We start from the raw sequence: 23,799 nt of genomic DNA, 5'->3' as shown, positions 1-23,799 counted from the left end.
GTATTAAAAATGTATATTGAAATTATGCGGAAGAGATCTGTTGCAGCCACTGAAAACAAAAGAGAAGGTATACTTGTTTTTCTCATGACAGCCTGTCTAAAGCTTTATATGGTATGCACGTGCGTGTGTGTGGCAGAGACATATGTGACAGGCAGTATTTCCTTGCAACAGTAGGGAGAAAAACTCCCTGCTTCTACTTGGACCTTTTCCTTCAAGGATAATTATTTTTCTAGAATAAGCAATTATGAAATAAGGTAAGTAACAGATAGAAAAGGCTACAAGGAACTCCAAAGGACACTATATTTACTTCAGAATGGATAATAGTTTTCACTGATGACACTAGCACCTACTAATACTTAGAGAAGGGTAATGAATAAAGGTTTGTAGGTCATGAACACAGCCTGGTGAAGTCAAATATCATAATTTATAGGAAATCCAAATCCTAGATTCTAAGTTTCTTCTGAAAAAATAGTTTATAGTCTGTGTTATTCTTAAAATAACTCAGCAAGCACTAAATATGTCTAAATAAGTGAGTTGTTGACTGCTTGGATTTGCAAATGCCCTGAAATAATGCTAGGAACCATAAACTTTCTCACTCAACATGATGGTGACTGAAGCATGTAAATAGCAATTAAATCACTGCTGATACAAGAGCAGGAAACGTACTGAAAACTGCCAATGGAGCAATAATGGAAAATCAATAGAATTTTATATCAAAATAGCTAATTATGTTATTGACATATGAAACCCATTTTATTTATTTATTTTAAAAAGATCTTCCAAGTTGCATTAAAATATAGCTTTAGTTTTCTACACAATATGTGGTATCTAGGACATACGCCTACAAAAAACTTTCAAGACTGATCTTTATAAAACAAGCTAGTCTAGAGATAAGGAAGGCAGTAGACAAACTCAAAGTACGAGACTGGGCTGTAAGTTGGTCTCATTGCTTCGCTTTCTTCATCTGTAAAATGGAATTAAATTTTATCACTTTATGACACATTGGTACTATAAGGACTGTATGTATTTACTGATGTCTTTCATGGTAAAGTTTAGGAATTTAGTTTATTATCTGCTTCCTGTGCTATGCAGAGAAAAATTTTAAATCTGAGACTAATTTGGATAATAAGTTAATTTTTGTGCCCATTTGTACAGGTGCAGATTTTTTTCTCAGTTCTGTGTAAAAAAAAAAAAAAAAGTCCGTTACACTTTTATTCAGCTTATTAAAGTTAATGCTATTAAGTTATTCAAGTTTATTAAATCATTAATTTCATTTATTAAGTTATTTGCAATACTTTATTTGAACTCATCCCATTTATTCATTTTATTAAATTGGATTTATTCAATTGAACTAAACTGAATTTGATTAATTTAATTGCAACTTTATTTGAAACAGTTATTTGGGGGTCATATGCCCTGGAAAATATGTCACTTTTTAAAACTAGGTTCTGAATGTTTACTAATAATGAATTTTAGAATCTTGAAATTGGTTTATGTATGGTGACTCAATGAAGCTAAAGAATAACTCCTTGTTATGTATTAGTCTATTTTAAAAAAGTAAAAGTTGACAGATAATTTGGTTGTGAATTAGGGATAAAGCACACTGGGATAATCATAATTACCTGTAAACTTATGTAGTGTATACTATTGCAGGATGGGTTTTAGTGAGATAATAATTTTTTCTCTGCAGAGTAACTAATCTTAATAAGTGCTTAATGGTTTTACTGTACATGGTCATTATTGTTTCCAGTACATCATTTGTCAAAAAAATATGTACTGTACACTAAAACTATACCTTTACCACTCATATTTAGCATTGTGTAAAAGTATTTAATTAATAAAATATTTTTGTTTATTTTTTAAGATAGTAATTTAGGATTCAAAATTTTAAAATATATAGTGGCATTCTGAGCTAAAAAGGGAGTGCAAGTTGCAGGAAAGGGTAGTTGCATGATTAACTAGATTTTAGTTACTTAGTTAATTTTTGTAAATGATAAAGTAAGTAGTAGTTACACTTACGTAAATAGTAATCACATATTTCAAAATATATCAGGTGTTTATTACCTAATATATATTTCATTTTTTTGAGAGTTTTATGTGCTTAAGACCTTTTAAGGTTTTACTGGTAGTAAGAAAATACAGAATAATCTAACTTCCTCAAGCTTGTTTGAAAGCATGTATTTAATAAAAATATTAAAAAGAACGTATTTTTTTGTACTTTAAAAGAGTAATATTATGCATAATTTCCTGTTGAACTCCACAGTGGATCGTCAAGGTTTTCAGCATCATACAAAGCCAAATGCAGGTTTTCTATGCTTGGGGAAATATTATCAGTCTGTGCTGATATTCTCCCAAGTATCTAAGATGGACAAGAAAAGTGTTGAAGAAATGTGTCACTTTAGAAAAGTAAGCAAAAGATTAGTTAGCCTCGTAAAGTATGCAGATTGTTTTGGAAGAGTATTGTTATCCATATTCCTGCAAAAGAAGGGATGCAATCTGAATCAAAGATATGTACTTCTACCTAGTCAACTCTATGTTAATGACTTTACATTATCAGTTCAATGGAAGGAATAAACACAGAGTGATGTCATTCAGGTAACAGAAGTTATGAAAAGCATACAACAGACTTGTTCATAGTACCTGAAAAACGAGACATTAAAATTGTATTTGATGTTTAAGGCAAAGTGAATAATAAAAATTTAAAAAATTGACCATTGCATCCAATCATTGCATGATCAGATTTGGAATCCCTGCTCCTGAAGTCAAGGGTTTGTGTGTAGCTGTCCTTTGTATGTTCTGTAGACTATTAAATTTTCATCTTAATTCTGCTTAATCATTTCATTAGAGTCTGCCAGATGAGAAGGGAAGAGGCTCTCACAAAAAATCACTACTTTTCTGGAAATAAATTCCTGACAAATGTGTGAATGTAGTTCATATATCTATATATCTAAATGTCTGTCTATATTTATACGTATGTAGATTCATATATAGAATTACATAATTATTTATGTATGCATATGTAGAGATATGTATAAGTATACATATTTATTTATATATGTATACATAAATATGTATCATTTCTAATAAGTACAGATATTTATACATCAACTAAGTTTGGTTTTGAAATCCCATTGAACTTTTATTTTCACAGAAAAAAAAACAGTTTTCATGATGTTTAGTTGTAATGATATTACATGTAGCCCATAAAAGATATCATTTGATATACCTTAATGCTTCATATACAGTATGCCTTGGTTTACAATTGTAACTTGTTTTGCTTACGCAAAGCTGTTTTAATTTTGTGACACTGTAACTGAAACACAGCATATGCAGATGCAAATACATTTGAAGAATCTTACTTGTTAGAATGCAAAAATTGAATTTAATATTGACGATCTAATTCTGGTTGTAGCTGTAGAGGGTTCCATGTTTATACAAGGAAGTTATGATTGTTTAATAGTATAAATAGTATAATAGTATAGCAATAGTATGAAACTAATAGCTGGTAGAAGACTATTTGAATTCTTACTGCCATCTCTTGTTTTCATAAAAGATTTGCAGGACTGTTCAAATTAGGAACATTTTTCTGAACTCTTCATTTGCTCTGAGGTTGTGCAAGAGGCTTTCTCCTCTAACAGGTTCTCTGTTGTACAGTGTATTTGTAATTTATATAACTCCATGATACTGAATCAAACCAATTTCACTTTAGTTATAACCTTAAAATTTAAATGTGTAAAATAACTTCGGTGTACATTATATGTTGTTTATTCCCATGCAGATTTGTTTCCTGAAAACTAGTAGGAAGAAGTCAGTGAAACTTTTCTAAGGTGACTTTTCTAAAGGCATCAGATGAGTAAATTAATTCAGTTCAGATTATTGCTGTGCTGTTCAAGGCAACTTTACTTTTTAATATCAAAGTGTTATTTAACAAACATTTTCTTGTGAGTGAGATTATTGCAGTTGCCTGCAAATTCTGACAGATCTTATGTGTTTGCACATGTGCCACCAATCTCATTGTTTCAGTTCTGACTCCTTGTTCTGCACTGTGGGGTGAGTGGCGAGAGAGAGCCGGTGCAGGGCTCTTTCCGGATCTCACTAAGAAAGGCCCAACAACAAATGGCTTAATAAGATAACTGCTTTAATAAGACAGAATAAGAAGAGGAATATAGATGGCAAGTAAATCTTACATCCCATCAGATGCTGGCCATCCCACGTTCGTGCAGCATTGGATAGAGCCTGAATGGATTTCCCCACGGCGCACTGTGTAAAGCAGCACAGATCCTGTCCGTGGAGAGATGCTCTCCCTTTTGGTCATTCGAGCTATTATATAATTTCCTTACAAGAAAACAGCTCAATTTCTAAAAGGTGTTCTCATGAGAACTTCTTGCGGCATTTTTCGATAAAGGCAAGGCCACGCAGGTGGTGTGATGACCTGGGTGGGAGCTGCCTGCAGGCTCTTCTGTTACAATGACCTGGCTGAATTTACCCTGTAGCCAAGGGGTCTGTGCAGCACGACGCAGGCCTGGATGCCACGCTGTGCCTGCAGCACAGCACATGTATCAATACACTCCTATGACCATAAAGTGTAGAACAAGCAAACTATGTTTTTCTTGTCTCACATGTGGAATTCATTGGAGACAGTGGGAAGGATTTCCTATCACAACATGACGTGTCGGGAGAACAGTCTGCACCAACACTTACTCATCTCGTAGTTCTGTCATGTCTCACAAGCTAAGGAGATTATGCTCTAGGTCTATACTTGAATGGAAAATCAAATCTCTGTGCTATTGAAAGCTGTGCTGGTGGCTGAATAACTTTGTAACCTTGCCTCTTGAATCAACCTTGACTTTGTGCTCTGATGTGGTATTCAGGGAGCTATACTACAGAAGGATAATTTTTTTTGGATGATATATAAAATTATGATCTTGGTCATTCTTTCTTAAAATGTAAAGCTCCTTGCAACTTTACACAAAGATTAGCTATAGTTATCCATTAGTTTATTCTGTGCTGGACAGACTCCAAGATGCATGCTTGCTGCTTTTCTTTTTTTATGCTTTTCCTAAATTTATTATTGTCTGTGTAGTCTCCTCCGTATGCTGATGTAGTATAACTATATTCTGCTAATGTATTGTCATAGAAGGTATGTATCCTGACATATTGTTTACATCATTATGATTGATTTTTAAATTTTTATGAAGTTTTTTAAATATATATTTTAAATATATATTTTAAATAAAAATATATTTTTAAAATAATCTCTAAAATAAAGAGATTATTTTAGATTTCTTCAATTCTAAGCCCTAGAGACAGGTATAATAATAGGAAACTTGATTTTTAAAATTGTCTCTTGTTTTCCAAAATCTTTTAAGTTTTTTTTTTATTTATTTATATTACACAAATTAATGAGATGGTATTAATTAATCAAAGGAAGCTTTAACTTCATTGTTTGCCAGTAACAGGAATTTCATAAATGAAAGCATTCAATGTGAAAGGCGCTTTTGCGTTTTAATTAATGGCAGCCCAGTTGATGCAGGAAAGGGCCTGAGTCAATAACAGTATAAAAAAGGCTGATCCCATCCTACAGGTTTCCTAGTCAGCTACAAATTCCATCCAGTAAGCCAAATGGAAAAGATTCTTTGTTTATAAAGAAAACAAAACCTTGTCTCTGCCTTCTTTCAGTCATTATGGATAACATAACAGAGCTTTTCCACTCCAAGATCGAAGTTAGGGTTATGAAATTTAAAGATTTCGCTGATATAGATAATGTTCTATAGAAATATATTATCATATTATACAATAACTTTATAACACTATAAAATAAATCATTTTGTTGTCATTTTGGAACATGTCTTTCTGAGGAAGCTTTGACAGATGCCTCTCAAGATGTGTAAATTTAGACTTTCATCTGGAAATCCTCTTAATAGCTGCAAGGCCACTGTATGGGAGGCTGTCACTGGTTTGTGACATCCCCACTGTCACCTTTCTGATATAATAATAATCATCCAGAGCTTTTCATCCAAACTAGTATCTTCGTTGTCTGGAAATTCTTTATAACCATTGGTCAAAATGTAGTCTGAAAAGATCCTTAAAAGTTTAAATATTATGCCAAGTGTGCGTAGTAAAACAACTTAGTTTTCCTAAATTATAAAAAGAGGTAGATGATGCTTACTGTGTCATTTGAAAATATTAAAATTAGTCAAAGCATCATACTGTAATCAGAACCACTCTGGGCTTTAGCGTGTGATGCGCACATGGATGGAACTGTGGACAGAATACAACTTGACATTATCAAAACATTGTTTTGTGAGAGCAGAATTATGCTTTTGGGTTTATGCTCTGAATGGGGGAAGCAGAGCTTCATGACTGTACTAGTGCTGTCTTACCCTACCACACAAAAATAAGGCTATAAGTGGGAGGCGATCATACTTGGAAAAACAATTGTTATGGCTAAATGCTAAAGAAGCATTCTGTGTACTTTTACTTTTTTTTTTTCTCCTTAAAAATAGTGAGTGTATTGCAATGTGTTCAGATTATTTCTGTATATCCATTCCAATGTTTGACCATCAGAGGGTGAACTACTTCCCTAATACTTAAGAGTAATACTATGGAATGCTGCTTAGCTGCTCGATTTGATTCTGTCAGTTTTGGGGAAAAAAAAGACAAGTAAAGCAGAACAAAACCCAACCTGTGTGGTTTTGAAGCAGCTTGGAGTAATTAGCATGCAAGAACTACCTAGAGGTAAAAACTCAAGCCCCATACTCCCTCTTGTGGTTAACCTTGAAGAATATGAAATATATATATATACACACACACACATATACATATATGTGTATACGTATATATATAAAGTATTAGCTATACTTACAGGGAAAATTTAAAAAAAAACTAACCTTCTAACTTTTAAAAAAGTTCTAGCTTGCTTGTTGTAAGTTGTCTCAGAACATGTCATTCACATGTCATTCACCCTGAAGGACGTGTCATTCATCCTCAGAATTAGTGTACTTCAATTTTAACAGTCTTTACTCTGGGAGTTTTCCAAATCCAGTGATGCAACTACTTGGCTTCCATGTTGGATACTATAGAATGTCCTAACTGAGGAGACCCTAATGGCTACTCAGTAAAGCCAATAAAGTTTAACTCTCAGTAACCTGATCAAAAGAAAAAATTCTTATATAAAAGGGCTATTTAAAGAAGTGAAAAGGAGTTTCAGTAATATTTAGTAGCTCTCCTGGAGCTTTTGCCATATCCTTGCTACTTCCATCTAACTTCCTTTTTCTGAACTTTAAGGCTTAAAGAAGTACAACTAAGAGCATTTCTAACCTCAGTGGAAATAAATAAAATCATTCCGCTTGCTTGTTTTTAATTTAAGAAAGGGATCATTATATTTGTAGTTCTTACCATTTGAGAAGAATTAAAAGAGAAATAATCTTGACAAATGCAAGGTTATTAGAAACATGTTGGCTACAGATGTGTTGATTCTGAAACGTTGCATGTCTATTTGTTCATCAAGATTATGGTATGCTTTATGTATCATTTGTGCTTAAATAGCTGTGGTAATGGCAAACAAACCCCCACTTATTGTTTGTGATGATTCATCTAACCTCTTGCTCTTGAGATTTTACTATATCTCATTAAAAAAAAAAAAATCCCAAAGCTTTTTCTAATAGTTATAGATTTTATGTATTCCTTTTCTATGTGGAAAAAGGAATTTTTATTCCTTTTATAATAAAGGAATAAAAAGGAGGTGACAGAGTTAAAAAAAAATTCAGCACTTCCTTTAATGTGCATTTACTCTTCATGTTTTTAGTTCTTTTATTACAAATGCTTTTGGGTTTTAGATATCAACTTTTAGGTGCAATTGAAATGAAAGTATGGAACAAAGATCACCTTACAGAAATTCTAGTTTTCATTTTGAGATTTTTTTTTTCTGTGTAGAAAAGTGACAATAATGGAAGACCCTGATCAGAACATTCATCTGAAAAACTTGTCTCTTCAGCAAGCAACGAATGAAGAGGAAGCCTTAAACCTACTCTTCTTGGGAGACACCAACAGAATGATTGCTGAGGTGAGAATTGCTGCTACAAATCTTACTTGACACCACCAGAGTTAAAATGGTCATAAACTTCTCCACGTAAGATGTATCTTTTGGAAGTCCTTGGAGATAAATGACTAAGTATCTTCTTTCTGAGTGTATTTCCACAGTGAAATTAAATAAGTATTTCTCTGATGATAGCTTTCACTTTGCAAAGAGTTTTCTGTTTTTCCTTAGTGAATCTGATTGGTGGTTGTTGATGTCATAACTTACTGCAATTAAAATAAGTAAGAAAAAAAGTTTTTCTCATAAACTATAGACTGACTTTTGAACGTAGCATGTATCAACATACATACACATTTAAAGATTAGAAAACATGGCCTTACAAAGCATTGTCAAACATTCCCACAGAAGTACTAAATTGCCTTTGAAGAAGTTACAGTAGGAGTTAGCAGTCCCCTCTTTTTTTCTTCTTATTGCATAAGCATGTGGTGGTATGTAAAAAAAAAAAAAAAAAACCACAAAAAAAAAACCCAAAACAAAAAAAAACCCCAAAACAAAAAAAAACCCAAATGGTAGTGCAAAGCACATTCAAAATAAATATTTGCCAATATGCAAATTCAAGGGTGTTTTTACTGATTCTGGAAAATTCAAATGAAATGTTTCCATATCCAAAATCTGTAGGGTTTTTTTTCCTTATCTTCATACTTGGAAATGGAATGTAAATTTAAAAAGTGTATTGTATAATGTGAGCACTGTCAATGTGTCTTTACTACAACACAGCTAATTATTTTAGGAATCTGTGGGGTTTCTTCCTCTGTCTGACCAAAAAGATATATAATAAATCAATGACAAGAAAGACATTTAAAGTATATGAAATAGTCAAGTAGCTTTCTGTTACTGCTGGCTGACCATGTACACCTGGGCACAGGGGAAGAAGCGTTTGATTACAAAATGTAAATAGGCAAAAAAATGATTTGTTCTCTCTTTCTCAAGGGAGAATATTTTAGCAGTGACATTTTGAGAGGCAGAAAGATGTTAAGGCAAGAGATAATCAAGCTGTACTGAAGGGCTGTTAGTAAATATGAATACTGAAGCAAGGAACTGTTGATGATATTGAAATGGAAAAATTGATACAATTTAGAGAAGAGGAACTTGAAAAAGTGTAATAGAGGAGGCAAAAAGACGACATTGAGTTCAGAAGCCTGAAAACCTATCGTGGTAGTTGGTGATGAAAACAGAAAAAGGAAGTTCATCGCATGGAGAAAGATCTTCCAGAAATCTCTGATTGGTTTAGAAGCGCTGTGTATGAAAATGAGAGAGAATATTTAAAGAATGGTGTGCTGCTGGCTGACAGGGTCATAAATCAGCAATTGTAAAGGGCAATAGTGTTACATATTTGGAAAATGTTACCTAAAGAGAAAATATATTCCAAACACTGAAAGTCATGAACAAATAGCAGGACTAATGAAGATGGTAATCATTAAAGGTCAAGATAAAGTAATGCTTAGTAAAACTAAAAGAGTATTCGTAATGGGTCAGACCAAAGATATGTCTGCTCCAGTTTCCTGTTTTGAACAATGGCCAACAGCAAATATACAGAGAAGAGTAAAAGATAAATCAAGTAAATAATTATACTTTAAAAAAAAAAATCTCCTAATCTTCATTAGTTTGTGTTTCAGACTATTTATAGCTAATAACTTATGTTGCATTTTTTCTTTATATGAATTTGCCCAGATGCTTTTTTTTTAACCTCGGCAAATTTTTATCATGAAATCTTGTGTGACAAAAGAAAAAAATGCAGAGAATACTTGCTTGGAATAACAGCCGCTCATTGCAGCAATATTTACTTTGCTTAGTCTGAATGCTAATATGATTGCCAAAACTTCAAATGAGGTGGATTTCATTGTAGAAGTTTTATTTATCTAGTTACCTCATACACTGTTCCTTTGCAATTGCAGCAGGTACATTGCAGTACAGTTCAGTGAGCTTACTGAGTGCTGCTTCCTCTTAGGCGTTACAGAATTTATCACCCATTATCATTTGGCATTTTTGGCTTTAGGTGACTGTGGTACTTTATATGATGACTTATCAGAATGAGAAAATAGTGTTTGCAGATATGAGGGATTAATGTAGAGGTCTAGGGAGAAGGACTTATGACATCAACCATAACTTCTTCTCCAGAGATCCATGTTTTTAAACCTTAATTGAATTATGGTAACACTTCCTGACCTCAAAAAAGGTTAGGACCCTATTTAAGTAAACTTTAAAGGAAAAGACACAAGATGAATAAACCTAAATAGAAAAGAAAGTGAAAGAAATGCTTGATTCATCTGTTTTAATGATGATGAATTTGTCTGTAGACAAACTAAGATGGCTGTCATGGATCACATAGGAAATCTGTGGCCTCTAAAATTGCAATCTAATGGTTTACCCCTGAGATAACCCTTCTTTGAAGAGTTGCGGGACCATTTTGAAAATAAGAATGACAATTTAATTTCTGCAGTGCCTCTGCTAGTGGAGTCAAACTTGTGATTTGAGGGCTGCATTTTGCCCTCACCACTGACTGTGCTAAAAAGAAAGGGATATTAAAAATATTCTATAGACTACATTCATTCATTCATTAATTAAATGTCAGAACCTGAGGGAACGTTTATAACCGAATACTTCTTTCCCACACGTAACTGTATAGCTCATGAGAAGGAAAAAAGAGGAAGCTGATCTAATTTGTGCAGGATTGGTTTATAGGTCAGTTATAGGACCAATCCTTTGCTCTAGTTTTGATATATACTACAAGTTGCGGAAATGGTAAGATGGGAGACATCTGTGCACAAACACTTCATAATGTAAAAATCAAAATAGGAAGTTTTTGTCTCTTATATTCTGCCAGGGAGAAATAGGCAGAGAACAAACCCAAGAAACAGATTCTTTTGTTGGCATCTCTTCCAACTCTAAGGGCTATATTTTTGTTTGTTTGCTTGTTTTTCCCATAAAATATGGTTTCTTGTTACATTTGAATGCATAAGAATCTCGGCAACAGGTTATAAAAAGAAAAATCTGAATTTATTCTTTATATTTTAATTTTTTAAGCCAACTTTATGATTTAGGTGTCTCAAATACATGCAAACAAAGGATTCCAAAACCTAATTTGCACATATGACACAGGTGGTAGCAGCAGCATCTGAAAAAGCTCATGTACAGAAATAAGTGTTTGGCCATTTAGGTAGTGTTCACAAACCATTTTATTTTGGTAGATATGCTATCAATATGTCTTCAGCGGAAGTGGTCTTTTCTAAATTCTTGTGATGGGAATCACTTGTGATAGCTGTCCTTTGAAATAATATGCCTGAATCTCTGTGATTTAGAGAATTCTTAGTACTTTTTTAGTATTTCTCTTAAAATAGCGGAGTAAGGTAGACCCGGTAGCCTCCCAAGGGCATGCATCAATTTCAAAACTCTAAAATCTTTATGTGAGGTTGATGTGTCTGAACACTGCAGTTGCATGTACAGTTAGCATTTCTTTTTCCTCTAATGAAAAATTACTTCATTGTAATGAGGAAGGAAGTGTTTTACTGCATGGTTTTATACGTATAATACTCCATTGTTTAAATTTGGAAGACAGTGCATACTACACAGTATTTGTTCCGTCATTTAAAATGTTTGAAGTACACATGGAGCAAGCAGTAAGCTTTTGGCAATGTTTAAATATGTTTATTTCAAGAAAGAATGAAACTTTTAAACATTTAAAGGTAGTTGTGGGACTGACTTGTGGCCTCTGAATTGGACTCATTCCCTTTGTATTTATTTTTTTGTCCATTAGTATTCTTTTGAATATATTTGGAAAGCCACTGGTAGTGTTTGAATGCGTTTTTTCTTGGATGAAATAGGAAAAATAGGATTTCAATGTATGAACATAAGAGATTAAATGACACTTTTGCCAAGAAGGCATGTTACCATGTTAGAGCTGCATTCCAGAATGAATTACAAATTTCTGCTTTCCTAGGTTCCTCATATCGGTGTCAATTGTTGATTTATTTCCACTCTAACAAACCTGTTCTATAGTATCATTAGCACCAAATGGCATCATCTTTTTTATTTCCGTGTGTGGTAAAACAATCACTGGTCATACGTACGACTTCGAATAGTCCTTAAAGTGCTTTGGGATTTATATGGATAAAAGGCACTGTATAACGTAAAGTTTAATAATATCCTCACCAGGGAATATTAATTACTTTAAAAGTTACCTTAGTTACCATGGTCTAACTGTGAAACTGTACTTGTAGTAAATATGGAAAGGTAAAGTATTGCTTTTAGAAATCAGGGAAGTGTCAGATTGCACCTATTCTGATCCTTATATTTTCACAGTAATAAATTTGCAATTTCAACTGTCAAGTGTACCTAAGTACACCTGAAGAGCCAACTCACTTGTACCATATTAATCAGAAAGGAAACTAAAGATATATTAAGGTCTCACTCATCTACCAGATATAAAGGCAGGAATCTCCTATTCTTCAACTTACATACCCTTCCATATAGCATGGTTCTGTTGGCACTGGTGGCGTTTATATTAATTAGACAGATAAGTCCACTGTTTTTCAACAAAGAATCTCTGCTCCTTCAGCCTTGCAGAGACTTATGATGTTCTGTGCTATAAACCAACAATGTGAAAACACCAGAATATTCTAAGGATGAGTTTCAACCAGAGAAACAAACTGTGTTATATTGCTTTATTATCGTTCTTGTAGGACACAATGGCTCTTTTCTTACCATCTGAACTGTGAAATAACGGAAGCTGTCAGAACTTCTTCCTACAGGTATCCATCTGATTGTAGCTTGAGATTGGAGAAAAATCAATTTGATATCAGCCTTGGATGCTATCAGTGCTTTTCTCTTTTCCCTTGCCCTTCTTCAAAAAGTTCAAAAGTGAAAAAAACTTAACAAGAAAAAAAACCCTCCTTAAAACAAAATTTTGTACCTTTTCACTGAGACATTCTCTCTCTCTCAAAAAAAAAGGAGCATTCAGAATCAGCCTTTCTTCATTTATGCCTTGGCTAGTCACTAATTCACTCATACAGGCAAATCATGTTCTTCTGATGTCTAAATATTTTGATTCAAAGAAGAAAAGTTTCCACTGGAACTGTATAAACTGCCAAGTGGAGATGGTTTGCAATATGGGCTGAACGACTGCATTTATCACCTGTGAAATCTTTTTGTCCCAGCTGTCCTGAACTCTTTTCTGTATTTTCTCTCTCTGAGTGTATTTGTGTATTTGGCAGCCATAATCAACACATTATTCTTCCAGATAGTAGCAGCTTCTGTTAGTCTAATGGTGATTTTCAAACAGCTTTTCATATGTTTTTTTATTTAAGAAACTTTCTCCTTCTTAGGTCCTCAATTATTAAGAACTCTATTTAGCCCAGTAGCATCCTATTTCTGGCTATTCTTCTTAGTGAAAACATCTATAATAGCAGCTGCAACAAATAAAGGATTTGGGAAATACATAAATTCTTGTATAGGGAGGAACTCCTACAGTGTTTTGTTGATTTAAGATAGATAACAATTAGATTAAGATGGATAACTTAGGCTCCAGCAAGTTTTTGGACCTTTCATGACCTTGTATTCCTTGACAGAAACATCTGACTTGGATGCTTCTTGCAATATGGCTGTGCTGCAGGTTCTCATTTAAGTAGAAACACCTTCTTGCAACCATTGTATGAATAGATGTAATGGTTTAAGTCACAAAGCTTCTATACAGGTTATTTAATTTCAGCAAACAGGTATATCCTGGTCCTGGAGAAAAAGGAGACTGGGTTGTATGACTTGAAATATCTCTTGTACATATTTTCTAAGATCAAACAAAACACTGATGCTTTACCAAATCATGATCTTGAAAGAAATGTTATTGAATTCCTCTTTTACCATGCCACAAATGGGCAGCAACAGATGACCTGGCATTAATTCCTTTGCAGTGTTTATGTGCTATCACAAAGCATCTGAAGTCTGCTTATGTGGTTTATGATGTCACAGAATTCCTGGAAAAAATTATTTCTTTGTAAGTAACTGCAGCTCATCAGTTGTTCTATATATATCTTTCACAATAGCAAACATCTGCTGAGAGCCAGGCCACTCCTCTCTTTCATTTTTTTTTCCTTCATCACATGAAATTAGTGTGAGGATGATTTCATATACATATGGTTTGAATACTGCTAACAAAGCCAAAATGAACTCTGAAAGCCACTAAAGGAACCTTTTAGTAGTCTCTGAGACACTGTCCAGAAAATTTTGTGTGTTTGTTTTCAGTTTTTAGACTTTCTGAACAGCTGAATGGTGATACTCAGAAGTTGCGTATGTAAGTGTCGTGGTTTAACCTCAGTTGGCAACTGAGCACCACACAGCCGCTCACTCACTCCCTCCGCCCCAGTGGGATGGGAGAGAGAATCGGAAGAGTAAAAGTGAGAAAACATGTGGGTTGAGATAAGAACAGTTTAATAATTGAAATAAAAGAAAGTAAAATAGTAATAATAATAAAAGAATATACAAAGCAAGTGATGCACAATGCAATTGCTCACCACCCGCCGACTGATGCTCAGCCAGTCCCTGAGCAGCGGCCCCGCCAGCCAACTCCCCCCTGTCTATATACTGAGCATGACACCATATGGTATGGAACACCCCTTTGGCCAGTTTGGGTCAGCTGTCCTGGCTGTGCCCCCTCCCAGCTTCTCGCTGGCAGGGCATGGGAAGCTGACAAGTCCTTGACTAGTGTAAGCACTACTTAACACACCTATGTTTTAGTTGTTGCTATCAACATTATTCTCATCCTAAATCCAAACACAGCACTGTACCAGCTGCTAGGAAGAAAATTAACTCTATCCCAGCCAAAACCAGGACACTAAGATAGAAAAAAAAAAAAAGGCTTATTTTTGGACTGAAGATACTGACAAGTTGCCATTTCTGTTGCTGTGTGCTTTGCATCTACTTGTGTGGTAAAAGGAGCAAAATGTGGGACATTATGACTGCAATTAACATTTCACGATCACATCCCATTTAACAGTTTAAATTTTTATTGCTTTATGCTTCCTGCAAGAGTTCTAACAGAGCTTTCTATATATGGGAACTGCAAAGTGGAGACAGAATCATATTGTAAAAAGGAGTGGTGTGTTGATTAAAGCATGGTTCTACTCTGAAGAAGGACTTAATAAAAATAGCAGTTTGGGATTCTAGCCAATGACTTCCAAATCAGCTTCACTCATTTTACATGAAAAAAGAAGTTGTGGAGAGAAAAGCAATGGACTTTCTAATGACCAGTCCAGCAGAATCTGCTTGGAACATGCAAAAATAACTTGTGGCTAGTATATTGCTATAGACAATAAAGACCTGATAGGCCAAATACTGCCCTGGGCTTTTGGAACTGAGAGTCCTGAAATTATTTTCTTTTATGCTTTAATTTTTTTTTGCCTCTGTTGGGGTTAAACAGGTGTGACTAAAAGCACATTTTGAAATACATGAGGTTTTGCTGCATAGTGAAACTTAAGTTTGCTTAAGAATGATTATTCTGAAGTGTGATGACAACTTCTGCTTCTTTCATAGCAACCTTTACTTTGTGCTTCTATAGCTAGATCTGTATTTATATTTGATGTGGTTTAGACTTGTCTGCAGTATAGTGTGACTGATGCCATGACTGTAGAGCAAAATGTCCTCAAATATCAATTCTGTTGAGGAGAATGCCCTTAAATATTAATTCAGTTGTGGATTTTGAGCTGGAAAAATAAAATATCCAGTCCTGCTTCACAGAGCTGCAAGTAGTAAAATCATAGCTCTCCTAGTAAAATAAGTGAAGCTGGCTCTGAGTGTTCATGGAATCAGAATTGCTGAATAAAGTACATTTTAACAGTGTATAACTTTTTCTTAGTATAACTGCATTTTAAATATGTTTGGGAGTATTTTCTTGCTTGACACCTTTCCCTGAGCATGTTTATTTTCATTCCCATGCTACAACTCACTGCCCCTTCATTTGTTCAGCTTCGCCTCTGAAGACAGTATAGCGTGTGACAGCACTCTGATGCTCTGATGCTCATTTCACAGGATCCTGAAATGATCCTTAGAAACCAGGCAGTTAAGCAGAGCCAGTGGCTTGCCTGTATTATTCCAAAATTCCTCATCTGTATAAACTAATTATCAAAACTCTTCTCCCTCTCTGTCTGAGCTTGACTTTATTAGGAAAAGCAACCCAAAATAAAATGGTGCTAAGACTATAATTTCATTATGGAATTTTCACCAACAACTACAAGCGTACGCTATTCCTGCACACCACCTACTCGTTCACACGCTGTATGCTGCCATTTTCAATTATTCTAGCAGAACTGCTTTCTACAGCTGCTCTGTGACTGAATTAGGAAACTGATCCAGGTAAAATATCTATGGTTTGCAGACTTTTTTTTTTTTTCTTTGAGCTGGATCAGTTCCCAAAAACAGTTCAGCTGTGCTGGCACTATTAAGGCTGGAAAAAAATATTGGGAAATTGAAGGGGAGACAATTCAACCAAGAGGTATAGCTGTTCATGTTATTCCTGGTAAAGGAATATTCAGCTTGCAGTCTTTCTGTTAAGAGCTGTCCTTTCTGGATTAACAAGACAACACCTTCAACACCTGCAATGGGCAGGCTATTTTAACATCTAGAATGTTTCATACCAAAGCAGACCATGGAAAAAAAAAGCAATATGTTGGTATATCTAGTCTGAATCACAGGGTATGCCTAGATAAATGATTACCCTAGAATAACAGAGGAATAAAGTGTAGACAAGAGATTAATGTATACGATTTAACCAGGATTTTTAAATCATCTTTTTAAACAGCTATAAATAAGTATAGATTTAGTTGCTAACTCAATAATAATATTATTTCACTACCTTATTTTTCTGCAAGTCAAGTATTTATGCCTTGATAACAATGTAGTCATACTTGTTATAGTTTATAAATAAAAATACTATTTGTGTTGTAAACCTGTAATCTCCATATATAGTCTAAAGCTTTAGCTATTTATAAAATGAGCATAGTAAGGAATTCTTTTAGTTTTAAGTTTCCAACAGCTTGATATAACTAAACAAAGAAGGCTTTAGATGCTTAAATATTTTTTTATATGTTGTTTAAGAAAAGAAGGGTGCATGTGTGATGGCATGTGGTCATTTGAAATCGAAAATTAAATATCTGAGAGCTGTTTAAATTTTTCTGTTCTGCATTTCAAATATATTGGGAACATCACTGAAGTCATACTGAAGCTGAAGCATCTCTAAAAATTGACAAAGAATTTCCATGTGTCTAGTTAAGGAAGTATGGCAGTAGCTATTCCAAATAAATATATTTAAAGCCAAACCTTTTATGAAAACTCTGTCATGCCACGTAAAATTCTGATACTGATTTTGCCAAGTTAATTTTTTTTCATAAAAGTAATGCAAACATGAAAGTCTAAAGCCTCATAGAAAGTCCTAGTCTTAGTTACACTAGTAGCTATCTAGCCAAAAAAACTTAAAAATGGGCTTACTGATGGGGAAATTGATAGCCTCTTGGAGATCAGGAATTAGTAACTTTCCCTCCAATCAAGGTGCCGTTTTCTAGTGTTCCTTGGTATTCTTCAGCATAGTAAGGCCAGCTGCTTTGCTGATGTACTCACTGTTAGATTATCTTGGAACAAGGATAGTTGCTTGCAGTACAATTTGTCCAGATCAAAGTTATCCAAGTATTTGGCCAGAATGTGAGTGTCAGATAAATCCTTTTGGGTTCTTCTTGCATATCTATTACAGGTGCAATAGCTAAAAAATTGGATAGGTGATTTCAATTGCCGGATTATTGAGCTATAAAAAGCTAGATTTATTTATTAAATGAACGTTGAGCACTCTTCCTTTCTTTTCATTGTAGACACCAATGAATCAAGCCTCAACCCGATCTCACTGCATTTTCACTATTCACATTTCCAGCAAGGAACCTGGATCTGCCACTATCCGACGCTCCAAGTTACACTTAGTAGACCTTGCTGGATCAGAGCGTGTTGCAAAGACTGGAGTTGGAGGTCACTTATTGACAGAAGCCAAATATATCAACCTGTCATTACATTATTTGGAACAGGTAAAATTGGAATAGAGTGAAACACTTCTCCCTTATTACATTCCTGTTTAGCAATGTGCAATGTTTTGGAAATCTTGATTCCAACATTCAGTTAGTCTTAGGATATTTATTGCAGTTTTTTAAGATGTTTGAGCTGATGGCTCTTCATTTGAAATAACATTTTAATTTAGGAAAAGCTTACAAACACTAAGGTTAGAGTAGGTATACAGGGTAGTATTTCAAAAATAGGTTTCTTGTTTTATTTGGAATACTAAAGATATTTACAAGATTGCATCTATATTTCTGCTAAAAATGTTCTTTGTGATCTTCTCCCCCTTCCACAGCTGGGATCAGGATGTATCACTCAAGAATCATTGAACTAAGCTGATTGGTTTTTATTTGGTTCAAGCATTGTAATATGGTAAAATATTAGGCTCTTCTCTCGTCTTGTTTTATTCCTCTACCAATGTGATTCTTCACTCTCTTTGAGACAGGAGTTACCTTTGTTATGTATTTATGGAGTAACTACCATAATTGGTTTTATACCAATAGGACTCATAGATACAACTGCAATAATAATAATAAATCTCCACAAATCTTTATCATTCAGCTGTTGTTACTGAAAAAGTTTTAGCCTGTTTATTTAAGGTATACTAAAATCCCTATCCTCCTTTCACTGTTGCTTTTTAATTTTCCTCTTTGGAAAAGGCAAATATTGAGAAAGTAGATTAATCCTGACTAATCTTACTGATTTTTTTTTTTTAAAAAAGAAACAATCAGTTAAGATAGCGGTGGTGAATGGAAACTTTGAAGATGAAGCATTCCAGTAGAAAGGTTTGGTTAACAGATTATTACTGTTGTTGTTATTTTTATTAACAATAATAATTATTGTTAATAACAATTATTATTATTATTATTGGGTATTTTTTATTATTCTTCCTCCACTGATCTGATATAATCATTTTCCCTTCATGACTAGAAAAATAAGATGCTGCATCTTAGGATCCTCATGATTTTTGTGAATGTGATAAGTGTGATGGTGAAGGCTGTTCACACTCACTAATATCTTCTTTTCTAGTATCTCTTCTTTTCTTTCCACCAGGTTTATAGGCATTGTCTGTATTCCATAGCATTCCTTCCTTTCAGGTATTTCTTTTTGGCTTAGTATCTGTGGTATTGCTAAAAGACATTTCTGCTTATTTATAAAAATTTAGTGCACATTACATTTATGTCTCCCTCATCTGCTGTGATATTTTGTATTCTAATGCTGTAAAACAACAAGTAAGGGTAAGAAACACTTGGCAATCAATGAAATCTATTTTGTGGATACTGTGCTATTAAGTTGCAATCACTGAAGATTTTCAAGTGTGGATTTCAGACCTCACACCTGTAAGAGAAATGAAGTCCTTTCTAAGACTGAATACATAATACTCTTTTCACAGTGCAGTAAACACTGTCCCTGTTGCCAGAAATTTGTTGGTTTTTTTAATTCTGCTGGAGAATACATTATTTTTTCCTAAGGCTTCTTTAAAAATTGTTATATACAACAATAGCAGGTCTGTGAAGCTGTTATTTAGTGGGACAAATAATGGGAGGGGGTGAGAAGAAAAAATGCTTAACTCTAAAGTTCAGATTTGTTCTTTTTAATTTATACTCCAGTATATGTGTTATTTAGTAAAATTTACAGTTGAGGAAATCTGTTAAAACAAAAAATTTTGTGTGTGTCTATATGTGAAAATTCCTTGAAATTACAAGTAGGAAATATAACTGGTTGTTCCACTTACTGGGAAGAATACTTTTAATTTTTGTGTTGTGTGTTTTTTTGTTAACAAGAACAAATCTCTTAGATTTCATTTAATCTACAATCAGAGATATTTCATCTGTCAAAAGAAGCTTAAGGCACAGCAGGTGGCAGTCAGTCATTTACTATAACTCTGAATTTTTTTCATACCCCCCATCTGTTTAAATTTTACCTTGAAGAAAAATGTCTGTATTTCAGTTGTATTCATGTGATAACAGTTAGTGATTCTAAAATGGACCTCTTCAGAATCATACAAATTGTACTCAGGATCCTTCTTATTTACTGTGTGATTTTTATGTATTTATAATGCAACACTGCATGAGGTTCTGTGAGGTTGAGTTTAATAATCTGTGTAGTGTGTTTTGAGATACTCAGGTTTGAAGTGCTTAGAAGCATAAAATATTAATGTTTTGTCATGCAACTTTTAACTCCTATTTTAGAATAAATACTGTTGGAGATAAGCACGTTGGGTTCTGTCTGGGATTGTGTATCATTAATAAAAATGTTTTCTAATACTGAATAAAAGACCACTGAAGACAGTAAAAAAAACCTTTTTGTTCAGTGGGAATTAGGCCATTCAATCCTGACCTTGCAGTGACTAATATTAAAGTACAAGGATTCCTCAAAATCAGCTTATTTACATGCTCAACTATTTAGTTATCTACTGGTGTTTTAGTGTTGAGTTATGCCATTTCTAAACACCTTGCATAATAAAATAATAATGTAACATGATTTGTGTCAAGATGACAATGGGAACACAGTTCTGTGTTATCACACTGGTCTACTCGTTAAATACCCACAATGTGTTAAAAAAATCTTCAAATAAATCAACTGCACTTTTTCTCCAAGTGGCCTATATGTCTAGAGCAAAATGAAGATGAGAGTGTGTCATGCAGCTGATCAACAGTGGCAGTAGGGACAATTCAATTTTAGTGTCCACAGCAATTTGATGCATAGGTGCTCTTAAAAGTCCCTACTACCATATCAGGGTAGCTTTTGTTGGCTGTAAGATGTAGTAGCATGTTCTGGAATTCCAACTGCATTTTATTTTTTTTTGTGTGTGTAGATATTCCCTTCTGATACACAACATAGGGTACCCTGGACCAAATTTAGAGTTACAAATTAACAGTGATACAGCCACATGATTTGACACAATAGTGGAATTAGAACTGGCTGTATTTCCCCAAAATAATAGAATACAATGTTCTCACTGCTTTGATGAATATGCCTGTTAACTGTCATTTAACACGTGCTCCATTTAGGGAATGCCAAAAGATTTTATTGCTTAGTGAATGACTGCTACCCACACCTACCAAAGTTTTTGCTAATAAAATTTGAAATCACTGGCAGCCATCAAATGCTACATTTATTCACATCCTATAGCAAAGGTAATTTTCTGGTTTTGTTGTTTCCTAATTAACATATTCAGACATTAGAGTAACAGAAAAAACAGGAACTTTTTAATAATTTAAAATGAAATACATGCATTTGTTTCTGATTAGCAAATCATTATTTTTTGGGTGAATTATTTCCAGCAACACCTGTAGTATATACTGGAGACAAGCATATGTTGTCCAAAAAGTAAGAATGCTTGTAATTAACTACAAGACACCAGCAGTAGAGTTTGGATTTTTTGCTGTAAGGACCAGAGCTTAAGCTGATAAGCTCTACTAGAAATGGGAGGTGGGATGGGAGACTTAACTGACAGAAATCTGAAGAGTGGGGAGATGTGGGCAGGAATATGGAACGATTCTGGATATGGCTCAAAGGCAATGTCAGAGGTCTTGTGACTGCTGGTGGACAGGAGGAAAAAAAGAGACTTCTGGAGCAGGCAAGTGGCTTCAGAGCATGTGATACACTAAACCGCAAGATATAGATGTAGCTGATAGCTCTGTATCTGCAAGTGATGCACCCCAAAATCCTCATCTGAGGATGCTCTGAAAACGTGTCCTGGCTGCCTGTTGGCCTGAGGTACTGGTGCAAATCTATTCCCTGTATGAAGTTAGTGCTTGCACAAAGGATGTGGACAGGAATAGGGACGCTTGGGCACACTTCAGATCATATCATAACCACTTGTGAGTCTCAGGCCTTCCTTTATGCTTAACAATATTTCCAAATGTTTCAGTGAAGTTATTTGTGAGTGATTGCACCTGCTCTATGCTATTATGTTTCATATAGGATGCAATTTTACAAAAAGTGACAATATTTCTGACAGCTTCCGCATTTAAAAAATTAATTAGGTCTTAAAGTGGTTTGTTTGACCCACTCAAAATGAAACTTTCTGCCTTAAATTATGTTGATTTAAATCAACATATTACAGTCCTGGTTCAGTAATATTATTAAGGCCTTTTAAGCTTAGACCTACCAGTATTTAAAAACAAACAAACCAACCCCAAACCTTTTTTAATATCAAAAGGATAACAACACCTTTTTGACCATGTAAAAATGAGACAATTTTCTGATTATCATATTTGGTTGGCTGTTAGAAGATCCAGGTTCAGATCCTGTACAGGTGGTCTCTCTCACTTTATGAAAGAACATAATTTCCCTCTCCTTCAGGTTTCTCATCTTTCCATTCCAGATTCCTTGATTGGATTGTAAAGATTGATTTAGGTGAGGTTTTACTAAAGGGACTTAAAGCCATCATCTTCTGTGTTATGTGACTCTGTCACACGACAGTACAGTGGCTTCTGCATCATGAGAGCTGGTCACATAGCTTTTCAGTGCCGGTGTGGGAGGGTTCAAATTCTACCTGGGCTGCAGACTTCCTGCATGAACTTAAGAAAAAGTGAACTCCTCTGTTATACAGTTCCCATTTCTAATGGAACTAACATATCTTCCCGCTGGCTCTTTTCCCATCCTGTCTATTCAGATTGTAGTCTCTGTGTGGCAGAGACTGGGAGTCTGCTTATTAATGTATGCACTAGACTACTATGAGGTTTCTATGCAATATCATAAACTAACAGAGATATAGCATTTCCATCTAACAAGTTACAATATACGAGATTTGACAACCTTGATCCAGGAAAGGGCTTCCAGATTCCTTTAAAGATAGTAATTTTCATATTATGCATTCATCCCTCTCAGAGCTGCCAGTGTAAGATTTATAGTAATAAGAAATTTTAACTTTCTGAAGATCATTAAAAGAAACTAGTGCCAACAAAAAAGTTGCTACTAAATTTTCTAAAATAACAATTTTCGTAAGTGCAGCATAAACAAAATAAATGCTGTTGTGTAAGATTTATTAAAGTAAAAACAACTCCTAATCATCTAGGATAGCTTGCACAACTTATATAGCTACAGTTTTTCAGTACAGTGCTTGCCCAGTTAACAGTTCAAATCTTTTATATCACAACAGAACATGGGGTAATCTAGCTTTTTACTTAACAATAATTAGGTCCCATAATGTAAACAGCTGAGAAGGGAAACTGAGAATAGTAGGTGTACCATTTCCTTTTTGGCCAAGGCATATGTATTCTAAACTGAATTATTTCTTTCCAGCAGTACATTGTGATCATGCACCCTTTTATTTGTGTTTTACTTTTCAAGGCATTTTTCTCAGAAATAAATATATTGACCTCTCTAAGAGCCATGTGCTTCAAGAATGTGTAATTTTAAAAGCATGCTTTAGCAAATATTAAGGAATTTTTTACTTGAATACTGTCCATACTTTATTATTATGATAGAAAAAATACGAGGAAGATTTTCAGTAAGTTCCTGTATCTTTGGAAAGTCTGTGGGTTTTAGTATATTGTGTTCAGTTTCCATGCTGCTGAGAGGCTGTAAAGCTAGGGTATGATAAAATTAAATTTATTTGGTCTTTCACGTTCAGCTCCTACAAAGACATATAAAAACGCTGAAATTTAAGT

General features: G+C 34.2%; 1 protein-coding gene across 1 annotated transcript in view; it reads left to right on the top strand.

Annotated features, from left to right (window-relative positions):
* The window catches only part of KIF6 (kinesin family member 6), a 175,445-nt gene that overhangs the window by 26,907 nt on the left and 124,739 nt on the right, over nucleotides 1-23,799 (top strand). The window contains exons 6-7 of the mRNA XM_009331124.1: nucleotides 7,936-8,065; nucleotides 17,944-18,150. Coding sequence (XP_009329399.1) covers nucleotides 7,936-8,065; nucleotides 17,944-18,150 — 337 coding nt within the window. The remainder of the gene's footprint in view (nucleotides 1-7,935; nucleotides 8,066-17,943; nucleotides 18,151-23,799) is intronic.

The sequence above is a fragment of the Pygoscelis adeliae genome, unplaced genomic scaffold (genome assembly GCF_000699105.1).
Source record: "Pygoscelis adeliae isolate BGI_AS28 unplaced genomic scaffold, ASM69910v1 Scaffold218, whole genome shotgun sequence".
Classification (NCBI taxonomy): Eukaryota; Metazoa; Chordata; class Aves; order Sphenisciformes; family Spheniscidae; genus Pygoscelis; species Pygoscelis adeliae.
This window is presented reverse-complemented; position numbering and strand designations above follow the sequence as displayed.